The sequence below is a fragment of the Diorhabda carinulata genome, chromosome 4 (genome assembly GCF_026250575.1).
Source record: "Diorhabda carinulata isolate Delta chromosome 4, icDioCari1.1, whole genome shotgun sequence".
Classification (NCBI taxonomy): Eukaryota; Metazoa; Arthropoda; class Insecta; order Coleoptera; family Chrysomelidae; genus Diorhabda; species Diorhabda carinulata.
Genome location: NC_079463.1, coordinates 29,058,862 through 29,074,003, shown reverse-complemented (window position 1 = coordinate 29,074,003; position 15,142 = coordinate 29,058,862). Strand labels below are relative to the sequence as shown.

The 15,142-nt window shown below is 32.5% G+C and overlaps 1 protein-coding gene across 14 annotated transcripts in view; it reads right to left on the bottom strand.

Annotated features, from left to right (window-relative positions):
• Positions 1-1,235: 1,235 nt before the first annotated feature.
• Positions 1,236-15,142, bottom strand: part of LOC130892283 (bromodomain-containing protein 4-like) — a 45,641-nt gene continuing 31,734 nt past the window's right edge. For 7 of the 14 annotated variants that reach the window (XM_057797620.1, XM_057797617.1, XM_057797627.1 and 4 more), the window contains 6 exons: positions 8,333-8,529; positions 7,446-7,681; positions 5,038-5,360; positions 4,688-4,974; positions 4,245-4,532; positions 1,236-3,657 (listed from right to left, as the gene is read on the bottom strand). In XM_057797620.1, the coding sequence (XP_057653603.1) occupies positions 3,199-3,657; positions 4,245-4,532; positions 4,688-4,974; positions 5,038-5,360; positions 7,446-7,681; positions 8,333-8,529 (1,790 nt within the window). In that variant the 3' untranslated portion in view covers positions 1,236-3,198. The remainder of the gene's footprint in view (positions 3,658-4,244; positions 4,533-4,687; positions 4,975-5,037; positions 5,361-7,445; positions 7,682-8,332; positions 8,530-15,142) is intronic. The other 7 variants (XM_057797623.1, XM_057797625.1, XM_057797631.1 and 4 more) reach the window with 1 other exon arrangement.

Here is a 15,142-nt window from a genome sequence, read left to right as displayed (position 1 = left end):
AAGTTTGGTAAACTTGAAGTAGAAGAAACATGAAAGTTATCAAAAAAATAACATATGGAGAAGCTGAAGAAATTTGTTGAAGAAGGATGATAAAAATTGAGGAGATGGTGGACGGAAGAAACAAGAAAATTGGTTGATCAGAAAAAAGGAACATGGAAAAATTATAATAAGAAGTGAAGAAAACAAACCATAAGAAGCAAAGTCAAGATAAAAATTTAAAGAACAAACAAAAGAAGATGGAAATAATTTGAAGAAGAGTTAGCACATAACTATAAAGAAAATAACTGGAACTTTTAGAACAAAATCAGAACTAAGTAAAGAAGAAAAAGAATAATACTTAATACTTAATAATAGAAATGCAGATAGAACAGAATACAAAATTGCATATTATATTTATCGATTTCAAAGCTGCTTTCGACTCGATAGATAGAAAAATGGTATGAGATAGTATGAGGAAAATAGGAAGTTCCAGAAAACTAAGAGGTAAGAAAAGAAATATATAAAAACGTGACAGTGAAAGTTCAAATAGAAGGAACAAGATCGACGGAGACAGTTTTTGGACGTTTACAATTTATCTCACAATCAAATGAAATAGTTGAGAGAATTATTAGAAAATTTCCTTTGTGAGTAGTTTCCAACAACAAGACAGACTGGTATCTGTGAGAATTCACTAGCAAACTAACTAAATTGGTGGTGGAAAACTGGTAAACTGTTCACCTTCAATCTCTGAAGACGATAACTTGGTTATCGAAACGCGCGTCAGACAGTGAGTGGTGGTGTAGTGGTAGTGTAAACAGTGTGTTCAGTAGGAATATCACCAACGGTCCCTGAAATTTCCACTTAGTTGGAAACAATTCGTTTCCATTTGCCACAACAAGGTGCGAAACCGGATTCTCGAAATATGCCGACACCAAAACTAAGTACCAAAGCCGTCCAGATGTTGAACTTGACATTCGTCTCCAGTTTTCATGTATTGAGCCCGACTTTTCATCAGAGGCAAACTCCACCTTCAAATTAAGATTCCATTATTATTCCTAGAGACCCATCTCTTGTTTTGTCGACGAGCAGTGTATTTTTGCTTGAAAACGGGATACACCAGCTAAATTGGTTGGGAAGCCCTGAGTTATATTATTATTTTCCTGTGAAGAGACTTTATCGATACGGTTACGCGGTTTCAAAAAAATTACGGGCCTCGGTGTTTTATAATAGACCATAGATTTATATAAACTACAAAATATGAAAAAAATATTTATTCGAATTTAACGACAAAAAATACAAAAATACTTAACTAAATCATGTAGATTGCACTTTTAAACTAAAATCAGTCTGTAGGAATAACAAAAAAAATTGGATAACATTAAGGAGATTTTCTAAGTGGTAAATTATTGTTATGCTTACATCGTTTATTTCCCAACCCATTTTTTTTAAATACTTTTGCAAATTTCTTTATAGACAGCTTAACTGAGGTTGAAGAGTCCTCATTGACACACTGATCTAGCACTCACATCTAGACAACGTTCTATTGTTAGTGAATCATTAAGGACTCTTTGTATTTTGTCATACCATCTATCGATAAGTGGATGCAAAATAAAAATACCATTTAACAGATTTTTTAGTATCAGATCCATTTTCTTGTTGTTTTTGTGAATATTCAGATCAATTACATGATAAAACCTATTCAACCTGAAGATAATAAAAAAATATGTGAAATATTGAGAGAAGAGAGTGTATACCCGGTTAGAAACAACCAAACATACCTCGACTAACTATGAAATGATATAAAAGCTAATCCTTATCAAAACAACTGTTCCTAGTAAGTCCTTATGCATGGGTGAGGTGATGCAGCATAACACCTGACACGACACGCGTGAACTCACAGACCTGCCCCTCTGTAGTTTAGACAGTTTGCTATGCCACACGTGTGGGTGACAAGCAAGTTTTTCTTTAACTTTTTTACGAAAACTGACAGAAGAAAAGACAATAGAGGCGGTGGGAACACAGAAAGTTTGACGATACAAAAAATGGTGATTATATGAAGACGAAACTGAAGTTATGATTCACTTCTGCTCATCTTCTCATGTACTTCAGGAAACTGGTTTCGATTCATTCGGAAATCAGTATCACTCATTTTAGTCGTAATTGTAAATTTATTAGATGATTTAAATTTCTTCCTAATCAAGGAATAAAATATTTCCTCTTCAGCTTCATCCAATTCTGATTCAGAACTTAAATTCAATAATAACACCTTGTTTTATTCGATTGTCAAAAACGTCGGCTAGTCGCGAACTGCCATTCAAATTCAAACCCTACCGTTTTCTATTTGAAAATGCGTGTCTCAATATGCGGATCACCACACAGCACGTGTAACAGGTACGAGTCGTGTCTTCCGTGTCACGCTACCTTACATGTGCTATATATGTCCTAATTTACGACTTGCCTGTTCCCAGTATATGAAGAAGTTAAATGAGAGAAATCTAGTAAGTGGTAAGGAATTTTGTAGTATTAGTACTACTATGGGACTTCTGTTAAATCAATAGATGAAGTTTAAGATCAATATCCACGGGTATCTCCACACGATAAGCACCACTCGAACTACTAGAGTGTAATAAGGTTTACCCACTTGTCCAAAAAAAATAGTATAAAGATTATCTCTAAGAATGGACTTTAATTTTAATCCACGTATCCATTCATCGTTCCATTAACTTGTGAACTACTTACTTGTAGTTATAATCCTAAGTTAAGAGGTATGTTACCAAAACATAGGAGTTAATATTGGAAGGAAAATTAAGAGGTAACTAATTGATGGATATTATCAAATTCTGTAAGCTACCAACAAATGAAGATCCATGAATCTAATAAAGTAGTAAAGTTACATATTTCCACGTTATTTAGAGGAGAGAAGAACGACAAAGCAAATCAACACATTAGTAATCTCGTTAATGCAATCGGAGAATGTTTATTACATCTATAAAAATTCTCATTTTGTTCAATACGGAAACATCTACGCCTATTACAAAAATTAATACACACCTTACAAATATCAATATACAATATATACAATAAGTATTCACAGAACACAGTTTTATTTTTTTATTTTAATATATAAATTAAATTGAATTCATAGTATGAATATAACAAAATTCTAAATTGTTTCAACAGTGCTCTCTCTTATTCTATTTTCTTTCCTTCAGACATAACCTAAGATTTTTGAGTATTATTCACCTGTTTATTTACATTATTATTTTGTGGCTTTGGTATACTCCTGATTGGACCTAAAGAAATCATTGTCGTACACCCAATATTTGAAACATTTGATGCGTTTCTGCTGTTGATTATCGGTACGGCGAATGTACCATCGGCGCCCTGCGACGGCAAAGGGATGTAATTACAAATACCCATCGTTGTCAATTTTTGCATAATACCCGGCGTTTTGAGATTAATAACTGGTATTCCCAATTCCGCCATACCGCTGTTCGTTTTGTGGTAAGTTTGACGATGTTTATTGAGACCTATTGCGTTCGGATATTGAGCGGGACAAAGGTCGCAACGGTACGGAAGTCCTTGTCTTTGTTTCTGCGGTGAAGCAGCTGATGGTTGAGGAGCTGACGGTGTATCGTCCGTCAAATCTACGGTCGGTAGATTTTCGTTGCCAGGGGGCTGAAAAAAGTGAATAAAAATGTAGTATGAAAATTTTTGCTTAAAATGTTTATAAAGTGGTCACTAATACTACTTTAATTACTTTATCACTAAATCATGCATAATGGCATATTATAAGATGCTTGAGGGATGTACTATTCGATTCAATGATGGTAATCATAGTTTGTTTGTGACATACAAGATGTTACTACAACTTTAATATCGCCCCATAAATAACTTTACCCCATACTCTCTTAAAAAAAATGATAAAACCTTCAGTCAAAAAGAGGTATTCTAGTAATTAATGGGTATCGAACAAAAAAACATAGTGTTCAGAAGTATGTGTATGTATAATTTAAATTATATACATATTAAATATTAGAAATTGTACTAGTCTGGGAGTAGAACATCTATTCCGATAGAGACTAATTCAACCAAATTGTCATGGAGATAGCCCACGTTTAAATACAGGCACTGCACCAAGATAGATGTAGATAAGAATTCTATAAAAAATTAATTTCTATTGGAATTTGGAAGTGGCTATAAAACAGAATCGACTACGTAACAGAGCAGATGGCATAGGTAAAAATTTTATGTTAACGACTTACCTTCGAATTTCCATTGGTTTTCGATGCGGGAATAATACTGACGGCTCCATTTAGATTTAAAGATGTTGGAATAGGCGATGGAGGTTTTTGCGGAGTTTCTCTTGGAGTTTCTTTAGGTTTGGCGGTGGCAGTAACAGTTATACCTCTTGTTGCCAATATATTCGCCACGGCTTTAGCGTCGGATTTTTTAGGATTCTCAACTGGTTTTGGAGGTGGGTTTCTAACGCTCAACGTTATCGAATCCGATAGATGCATAATACTGCTTTCGGCCGGTTCAGATGTACCACCCTAAAAATAAAAGTTTTAATATCCACAACATTTCTATCATGACGAAAACATTTGATCAAGGATTAAAAAGAAAACGGGAAAAAGCATAAGAGCATTGAATAAAAGTAAATTACTGATTACAAATTAAATAGATAAAAGAAGAAGAATATACTTACTTGTACACTTTCAATTTGTGGTAACCCTCCATCGGTGTTTTTCGGTTGCATACAAATCACCTGACAATCATCATCATCTTTATCTGGTGTAAGCAGATCGAATTTCTTCTTTTTCGCTTGTAGCTGCTGCGCTTGTTCGGGTGTACGTTTGACAGGTGTCACCTGAGGCCGAACGCCATTTTGAGGAGTAGCCATTCTTGGTCTGACAGACCTTACCGCCGTCATACCCGTGGCACTTCTTGGTCGTACCATAGGTGCTCTGGGTCTTGTCACAGGTTGACGTTGAGCTAAAGGATTGTCAGAAAAGTATAATATATACACATGATAGTTTTAAAGCTGTTAATACTAACCCATTGGTGGTCTCGGCGGATTTGGCATTCTATTTGCTGGCTGTGGTGGTCTTGGTGCTTGCTGGCGTACAGGCATAGGTTGCCTATATGGTGTAGACGGTTGTGAAATAGGCGGATTCATATTTTGTGGTTGGGAAGATGGCGGCATTTGATTTTGATTCATTGGTGGTTGACCCATCTGAGGTTGATTCATTGGTTGTTGATTCATGGGTGGTTGTCCCATTTGCGGCATTTGAGGTTGTGGTGGGGGTGGCATATGTTGAGGTGGGTAACCAGGTGGACCGGGTGGGTAATAAATTGGATTTGGTGGCCTGTAAGACGCCCTAACATAATGTTTTCAAAATATTTATTAATTATTGAAGTGGTATTGGCCTATAGCCAGCAAAGACAGTATCAGATCAAATATTGTGAAAGACATAATATACATAAAATCTGTTTTAGTTTTTATTTAATATGATATATATCGACTCTTTGTAACTAGATTTTACACAAGCATGTATGTAATCCTGATGGAAAGTAATCGGGTACCTCGCTTTTATTAATAAACGGGTAAAAAGTTTTTTAAATACTTCTAATCCCCCAGAGTTGCTTTTCAGGCATATAAAATCTTTTTACAAGTTCATACTTTGTTTTATCGTGGGTAAGAACAAATATTCCTTAGGAATGGTTAAATATTTATTGGTAGTGACAATACTATATAAAAATTATAACAATAGGACACCTTTGGTGAACATCTACCCATACATTTTTGGATTCAGACAATTTGGATGAAATTTTGCATTTCCTTCAAGGAGGATTCTACTACCCTGTACCAAATACCAATTCCTATGGTCTATAGTCCATTTTAATCTATTTTTGTTTTTTGCTGAGGTTAATGAAGGTTTTTTGAACCAGATAAAATTATATTTAACAAAATAACCTAATTTTTTTAGCTTATCGTGATATGAGATAATAATAAATGAAATAAGTTTTCCTGCAGCATCTGTTCATGCTACATTCAACTAGCCATGATAAACATGCCTATTTTGCATTATTATTTATTTCTAATTTCTTCTGTTATCACTTTTGTAGGTATTCCGAGGTGTTTATGTACTGAATTGTTTTTCTTGTAAAATTTCATCACATTTCGAACATATGTTCAACAATTTTGTAATTTCAGCCCATGAATTTATTTTTTATAATAATTAAAATAATTTTTTCATCACCTACTTTACTTCTTGCCATTTTTAGTTTATTCACAATACCTACAGTAAAGTATTTGTTGCCCTCAATATATACTAATAATAAATGATTGGTTAGGTTAGGAAGTTTAAGCATTTCTACCGTGGCTGCCTCGAAGATGATTATTGTTGGTTAATTGTGTTTTTATTCAATATATTTCATTTTAGGACAATAGCATGGAAGGATTTTTTTGCTTTCATTTTCCAGTCCTGAATTCCTCTCTTTCTTAAGTCTTTCAAATTCCTTATTTCATTATTTGTTCTTCTCAACCATAATTCTCCCTACTTTTTACCGCCTAGTATACTTCTAAGTATTTTTCTTTCCCTTATATATAACTTCTCTTCCTCTGCTTTGTTAAGAATCCACGTTTCGCCTCCATAGCTCATTGTTGGTCTTATTGTTTCGAATAAGAATAGACGTAGCTTCGCCTTTCTGCAGATTTTTTTGGAACTTATTATCGCATTCAGCGCTCCCAACTGTTTACTTAGCCTCGTCATCCCCGCTTCCAGATTTCCTCCCTCGTCACCGTCGTCCTTGATCCACCCCAAGATCATTCCTTTGTGGTGTCGCCATTATCATGAACTTCGATTTATCTTCATTGAGTCATAGATTCATTGCAGATTTTCTTAAGCTCGTTATCCCATGTTGAAGGGATTACTACATCGTCTGCATATGCCAGTAGTTATTGTTTTTAGAGCCCATGTTCTGTTCAAACCGATTTTACGTACTATCCATTATAATACTATATTGAACAGAGAAGTGGATAATTGATTTCCCTGTTTTAATCCTGCATAGGTTTGGCAACATATCAATATTTTTTAAAGATGATTCAACTTCTATAACTTCCACAGTTTAAATTGATTCTATATACCAAGTCCAACGTTAGAGAAATATGTAAAAGAATTGAATTCGTAATCTATGTTCATATCTGCAAAAGATTGTCTACGTCTTATGTAATTTCAGACATAATGTTACATATGATAAAATGGAATGAGCATGAGTGAAAATATACAATTATTTTTCTTTTCAAATTTCAAAAAAAAATTGTTCTCGCCTTCTTTTAATTAATTTTCATATCCTTGATCTCAATGAGATCATTAAATATATCATTAACACTATATCTAGCCAAGTTTTTGGTCATTAAACACTTTAGAGGTGAAATTTTCTAAAAAGAAAACAATACTTACTGGTATTGATATGGCTGGTGCATGGGTTGTGGATATGGGTACATCGGTGGTGGTTGATAAGATGGTTGAGGAGGTCCAGAAGGGAACTGCTGGATATTGATTAATACATTCTGCTGGTGCATTCCACTTGAAGAAGACTGTAATCGTGATACTTGCTGAGCCAAAGCTTGCATTGGTAAGCCGGTAAGAGAATCCAATGGACTCGAGTTTTGACTGGTAGTGGGATTGTATAATTGCTAAAGCAACATATATTTCATAAGAATCTCAAACATCTTTTCACTAAATAAACTTATTGGTTATTTTTCAATGTTTTCAATAATAGCTGTTCATTGCATAAAATGGAACACTTAATGGGAGTTAATATTCTTAATAAAATTATTTACATCAATAAATGTTTTCAATAATTCAGTATTATGTTCTTGTTGCTTATTTTGATAACAAAATCTGACAACGTGTTGTCTTCAACTGTACTTTCAGTCTGAGTTCACAAAACTAACTAAAGCACGCGGTCTCAAGCTTGTGCAGATTGCGGGTAAAAACTCAGCTCTCACTTGTGAGACTGAAAACGAACATGCATTGAACTAAGTTACGACATCACAGGTGAGAATAATTTAAGTTTTGGTGTAAACGAAAAGCAGCTATTGATATTGATTGAAATTGAATCATTTGTTAAATTTATTGAAAATTTTCATAGTTCCTATAAAATGCTGATTTTTTTCATTTTATATCTGTCTTGGAAGCATTTATTATTTCCAGACACCATAATTCAGATATTTTGATGGTGAAAATGAAATTGTATGGCATAAGTATAAGTGAATAATTTAGGTATAATAATTATAGATATTGATAATAATAATTATAGATTTATTGAGCTGTATGAAACTTACCATGGCTCCTCTATTTCGATCTTCCAGCCTATCCAGTGAAATATACTCACTGTCACTTGAGTGAAAACCCAAATCTTTAGCTCTCTCATTGTTATTAAATAAAGAAAGTATATTATTATCGTCGTTTTCTGGCAACTTCAAAGGATCTTCTAAATTTGAATTTGATGACCAAATATTCGACGACTCTGAATTTTGAGCTGAAAGACAAAAACTTTACAGGATACATATAAAAAAACCCAAAAATTGTTTAAGGTTCGATATGTTATTACCCTTAGGTACAGCATCAATACAGTTGTTTTTCACTAAAATTGTCTTATAGTTTTCTGGCACAATTTCACGTTTTTCTATTCTAAAACTTCTCAAATCATGATTCTGCAAATATTAATTAATCAACGGTTTTTTATAACATAATTGGACATATATTACTTTAGTTCCAACGAATTTCAGATGTTTTCCATTAAATAAAAAATATTTTTTTATATTACTCATTTAAAGATGATGAAGATGACAAATTCTTAAACTGTAAGCCAAGAAAAAAATCGTAAATCACGTAAGTCTACAGTTATTGCAAATCTGTATGCTTATGATTTATTATCAATTTCACATGGATAAAATTTGACTTTTTAATCAATTACTCGTTATCATTGATGATTATACTGTCTAATGTCATTTCTGCCAGAAACCAATATTTATTATTCAGAGGCTCGCCCAATTATGTTATTTTAAAAATCATAATGACGTCACTAAAAATTCGAAAAAATTGCATTTTCAAACAGTTACATGCACTGTGCAATGATAATTAACCATGAAGGACTCAAATCAATTTTTAGACCAGGGTCGATAATTTTTAAAACCAAAAAAAAAATAATAGTAGGATGAAACCCAAAGGTGAAGGAAAAGGAGGAGAATATGATAAAAATGAAAGGAAAAATAAATTTATGGGTGATCTGAGGTCGGGAAGGGAAAGAGGGTGACAAGTCTTATGGAAAAAACTGAAATAGCAGAGTTGTAGGTAATAAAAAGATATACAATTTTTGTATAATCTACACTTTTTTCACATAACCTAAAAATTTATGTGAAAAATTCAAAAAACTAAGTTTTTGATTTTTATTTAATAAAAAAAAATTTTTTAAATATTTTTTTCACGTTATTTGGACATAATATCGAAAAAGCACCCTAATTTGTAAACGAAAATCCTCCCGTCAAAACATCAGCTTTTTTAAAAAAAAGTCGGTAAGGTTTTCGTTCGTTGAAAGCTGATGGTTTAAAAAATTATCATCATCATGGTAAATTTTCTTTGAAAAGACAAAGAAAAGACGAAAAAACTTGCACCCATTTTTTTATCATTTATATACAATTTTTAGTATTTATTAATATTTTCTAATTCGACGAAAAAGGTGAGACTCTATGTTACATTGATAAACGTAAGTAAAATTTTAATAAACATCTAAAAATTGTACATAATTATTAAACAAAATTTTTAGATGCGATTTTTATTTCGTTTGGTTGCCTTTTCTGAACAAGGTTACCATGCCCATTGTAATATTTTTTACACCATCAGGAAGTTGGGATTTCAACGAACTTTTCAAAAAAAGTTGATATTTTGAAATGGGCATTTTCGTTTTGAAATTAGGTCAAAATAAATAAATATTTCAAATCAAATAAATTACATTATACATTGGACATAAAAAGGTAAGTTTTCACAAAATCGAAAACTGGGTTTTTTGAATTTTCTACATAAATTTGCAGGTTATGTGAAAAAAGTGAAAATACCAAAGTTGTAGTTCTTTTCGTTACCCACAACTATTTGCCTTTTTTCCATGAGACTTGTAGTTTTGCCGGAAATCGAGTTAAATCGTTTTTTACCCTTAAAAACTCATCCACTTCCTTTACCCGACGTCAGATCGCCTGTATATTATTTTTCTTTTAATGTTGATTATACTTTCCTTCTTTCATTCTACTATTATTTTTTTTCTTTTTATTATTTTTAAAAGCTTCTACCCTGGTCTGTATTAAAAAACATTGAATGAAAAAGTAATGTTCATGATTGTTTCAATTTTAGTGTTCAAATTTTCTTTTTGATTAATTTTAGATGGAAAAATACTAAATAAATGTTTTCAAACTCTAATTTTTTTGGTAAATTTAGATGCTCAAATATTATAATGACAAGATTCATTTATTTTAAAAACTATGAAAATAATAGAGAGCGAATCGAAATTTTGGATCAAACATAACGTTTAGAAGATGCAATGACGTCGAAAACATAACCTCGAAATGTGAAACTTTCCCTATGTACTGAACACTGCTAGGGTAATTGATTTTCATTGGGCGCAAATTATGAATAGTAAAATATCTGGAAAACTATTTTCTGCACATTTATCAAAAAAAAAAAAACTGCATGATACCATAATGATTATAAAACATATATTTTTTGGATCTTTAAGCACCTATTGGCGAAAATGACGTGTTACTATATGGCGCTGAATTTGGTAGTGAACAACAATATAATCTGTAAGGGTGTTTGATGCTGTTTAGTTTGTTTTATGTGTTTTTAGTGATTTTGGTGGGATTTTCTTTATTTTTCGTTATTTCCTAAGCGTGTATGTGTGGTTGGAACAAAAAGTTGTGTTTAAGAATCGACCTAAAAAGACGAAAATTAATGTAACCCTTTTTACCATCATTGGACTACTAAAAAAAGTTGAAACGGGTTAAACCATTAAAATATAATAATGTGTGGTGTACAAGTGTTTTATTGGTCACTAGAATAGGATTTTAAAAACTAGATTTGTAACACTATAACTTTTAGTGCGTTTTTATTGTTTTCGAAGTGTACCTTACGGATGTGCGGTTGTTTTTATCTCAGAAAACAGATAAACAGTTGTATTTGTTTACTTTTTAAACTAAAATTTCAAATAACACTTTCTATTGTTAATAAAACAACAAAATTAGTTTGTATTCTTGCTTTGTTGTTCACCTCTATTAAAGTTTGTAAGAATATTAACAGACGTCGCCCACTTCGCAATTTTCGTCAATTATTGTAATTATTTAAATAACTAAGTGGCTAAGATGCTTAATAAACTGAGCAAAAAAAGAAGAGGAAATTTCCTTATTTTGCTATTTGCGATTAGTAAATAATACATATATAAGGTTATTACTAAAACATGCATATTAATTAATATTAAATGTCGTTAAAAAACTAAACTTAATTCAAGTTCTAATGTTTTTCATGCAGTATATTTCTTTGTGATTTGTTTCAACTTCTAACTAAACGATTGGTCATTTCCATCTACGCCTTATTGAAGGAAAAAAGCATCAACATTTAAAATTATTGCTGGTTAAATTTCGTAATGAATCGACCTCTTGATCATAATACCTTGGATATTATTAGATTAATTTATACGCTAATCAGACATTTTAATTGATCGCTGGAATTTAAGAATTCATTTGATTTCTGTAAGTGAATTGGTCGCAAAAGTTTTTATATGTTTTTATAACAAAAATGAAAAACAAACACTCCATTTTGCATTTATATAATAGGCAGGTTTCCCAACTTCGGGGTGATCCCCCCAAATTCAGGGGGAAAAGTGTGGGATGGAATGTCTTTAGGGGTAATATAATTTAAGGGGTATTTTTAGGGATTTTTATAACATTTTAAAGAATAAGTTGCGTAACATAATATCGATTTAAATATTACAAAATATGATTACGGTTTAATCCACGATGCAATGGAATAGTGGATCATGATCCATGATCCAATCTGAATTTTGTTATGTTATTTGTTTAAAAAATTAATTATTCATTTCATAAATAATAGAATTTTTCAGTGAGAATCTCTAGTAATTGTGAAGATTTTAGGGTTTTTTGTTGTAGCTTTAGGGAGATGAATTTTTGACTGTTGGGAACACTGATAATAGGTACTTGCATGGATTGAGAAAAAATAGTTTTGGATAGTTTATATACAACTTATATTATATAATTTTTTTTAATTCTTTGATCAACGTCTGCAGAGAAAAAGAATTATTGAAAATTCAAAAATTTTGTAGGTAGTTTAAACATTTCAGTAAAGCAGCCATACTTCGTGACGTCTTAGCTATAAAATAAACACTGAACATATGATACAAAGTGAATACGACGATTATTATTCTTTCGGTTATTCTAAAATAATCGTTATTATTAAACTTTGATTAATCTGAAAAATGGTAGATATATAAATCGTATTTTGTGCCAGTAAGTTAGATTCCAATTCAACTTATTGTAATATTTTATAATAATTAAATTTATTATGCTTTCAATTTTCAACGTCATTATGTAATAATATAAGACCTTAACCTATAAAACGTTTATTCAGTTTATTTTTATATATAGAAAAATGTATTATAACAGCACACGGTATGTTGCCGGCAACGATAACCTCGTGATGAGAATTGAAATTTTTGCGATTTTCAATTAAATGTTTAGATATTATTTTTTTTTTCACTTTCAATTGAATATTTTACTTTCTGACATTATTTCACATCAAGAACTTATAAAATAAACAGAAAAATAAATACTTTTTAAAAAATGCATTGTAGGGATTTTTTCGTAAAACTCCAGATACATGGAAAACAATGGAATTCAAACAATTGAAACACTTTACTTTATATACAATTTGAAAAACGGAAATAAGGTTGATAGTAAAAATATCCGTATGTGTGGTTGATACGTTAAATGAGTGGGAAATCGACTCAATTGCCTAACCTTTGTCGTCTGCGTCTTATTCCCGACCAACTGACTACACACTATACAGCAGAGTTACATGTAGCACAACTATATAGCTCTGCTACAAGTTCAAAAAGTAACACTGGAGATCTGCTGTATAGCGCAGCTATATAGTAAATTTAACCCTATTTTGATATTGAAAATGTCACAGTAGCTGCGACGAAAGCAGCCGCTGCTGCAAAGACTACCTTCTTCGGCATTTGGTTGGGAACTGAACACTTCGGTTTCTCCCAAGCTATATGTAGCTCTGCTACACGGAATGGCATCAAATTTTCTTATAGCAGAGCTACATCTAGTGGAGCTCTATGTAGCTGATGGAGGTATATATAACTATATAAGCTCTCCAGCTTTATAGGGTAAACCCAGCATTGAGTAGAGCAATAATCTCAATCCTACATTCGGTATTAATAATCTCAATCCTACATAATCGTACCTAATATTATACTGTACACACTGTTTACACCAGCACTCACAATTACACTGTCTGGCACGCGTTTCAATAACCAAATTATCGTCTTCAGAGACCGAAGGTAAACTAAAACCTAATAACTTGACTTACATGTTTTTATACTGAATTTTCCTACCAACGAACCTTCTTCCGCGAAAATTAATTACAGCGGGAAAATCTCGTAAGCGGGAATCTTCACATTTATTTCTTTACTACTAAACTATAGAGTGGGCTGTAAGGAATTAGCCCTTTGACCCTATTTAAGCTTTTCCTACATTTCCGCCAAGAAGGTTTTCCCGCTGAAATCAATATTCGCGGGAGAAGATTTGTTGGTGGGAAAATTCAGTATAAAAAAGGTTAGTCAAATTATCAAGTTTTAGTTTACCTTTCGATAACCTAGTTGTCACTGAAGACGACAATTTGTGTATCGAAGCCCGCGACAGACAGTGTATTGAGAAGAATCTTTTGGTACGGCTTTGAAATCTTTGATATACATGGTTTTTGGCCACTTTTTCTATTGTTCTGTACAGCTTCAATGACTGTACTAAGTTTTGCTTTAGAAACTAGGTTTTATTACTCTTTCATAATAATAGATTATAAATATACCATGTGCAAAACCGCAGTCGCAAAAAGAAATGGTGAAAAACTAATTTTCTAAATCAAACTCATGCTGTAGAACAAATAATAGGCTTAAAACGGAACTGTTCGTTAATGTGGCCATTAGAACAGATTATCGGTGGATCAAACAAATTATTGAATAGAGACCGAGAGATAATGTAGAGGCAGCCGAATGACAAGCTGGTCTCGACGATATCGAGAGTACGGTTCAGAGTTGGATGACAGTCTCTAGGAACCGTGCACCATGGCACATATAAAAGGAGACTTGTGTCCAACAGTACACGCGACTGGTTAATTGATAATGATAAAACAAAATTGCCTTATTATAAAGTATCTCTATAGAAACAGGCCACAAAAAAATATGATCTAAATTAGCAGTCCTTCCAGGAAATAGTCGTCACGTCCACCAAAATTTAACTTCGACAACATACTGGCACAGCCGACTTCACGGTCTAAATCAGTGGACGAGTTCGTGACGATACAGTGAATTCAGACCTCGTCCTATCAAATTTCATTGCTGTAATAAGATTAGAGTGCCCGCGAAACAATGACAAGCTACCTGCAGTGGAATATGTGACGTAAATAGGAATGGCTAGCGGTAAACTTGTAATTCATAATCCAATTGTACATAGTGCAAATAAAACCAAATCAAAAGCGAAACCTTTGATTCATTTATCAAATAACCAACAAACGTAACAATTGCCCAAACAAAAGATGTAGTTACCTCCAGTTTTGACCAGTAAATACTAGTTTTAACGGAAGGGCTTTTAGAAAATTAGTTTTCTCTATTCAAAACTAGAATCAACTGAAAACAGGTTTGAAAAAAATTGTTCACCTTCATGGGTTAAAAGCATTTCGCCGTTTGCGCCGCCGACAACTTCATGCACTTCCTCTATGTCCTTAGTAATAGCCCTAGGAAGGATATTGCGGCGACTGTTATAGATATTTCTTTTAATGCGGCCAATATCAGTAGTTGTAAGAGACGG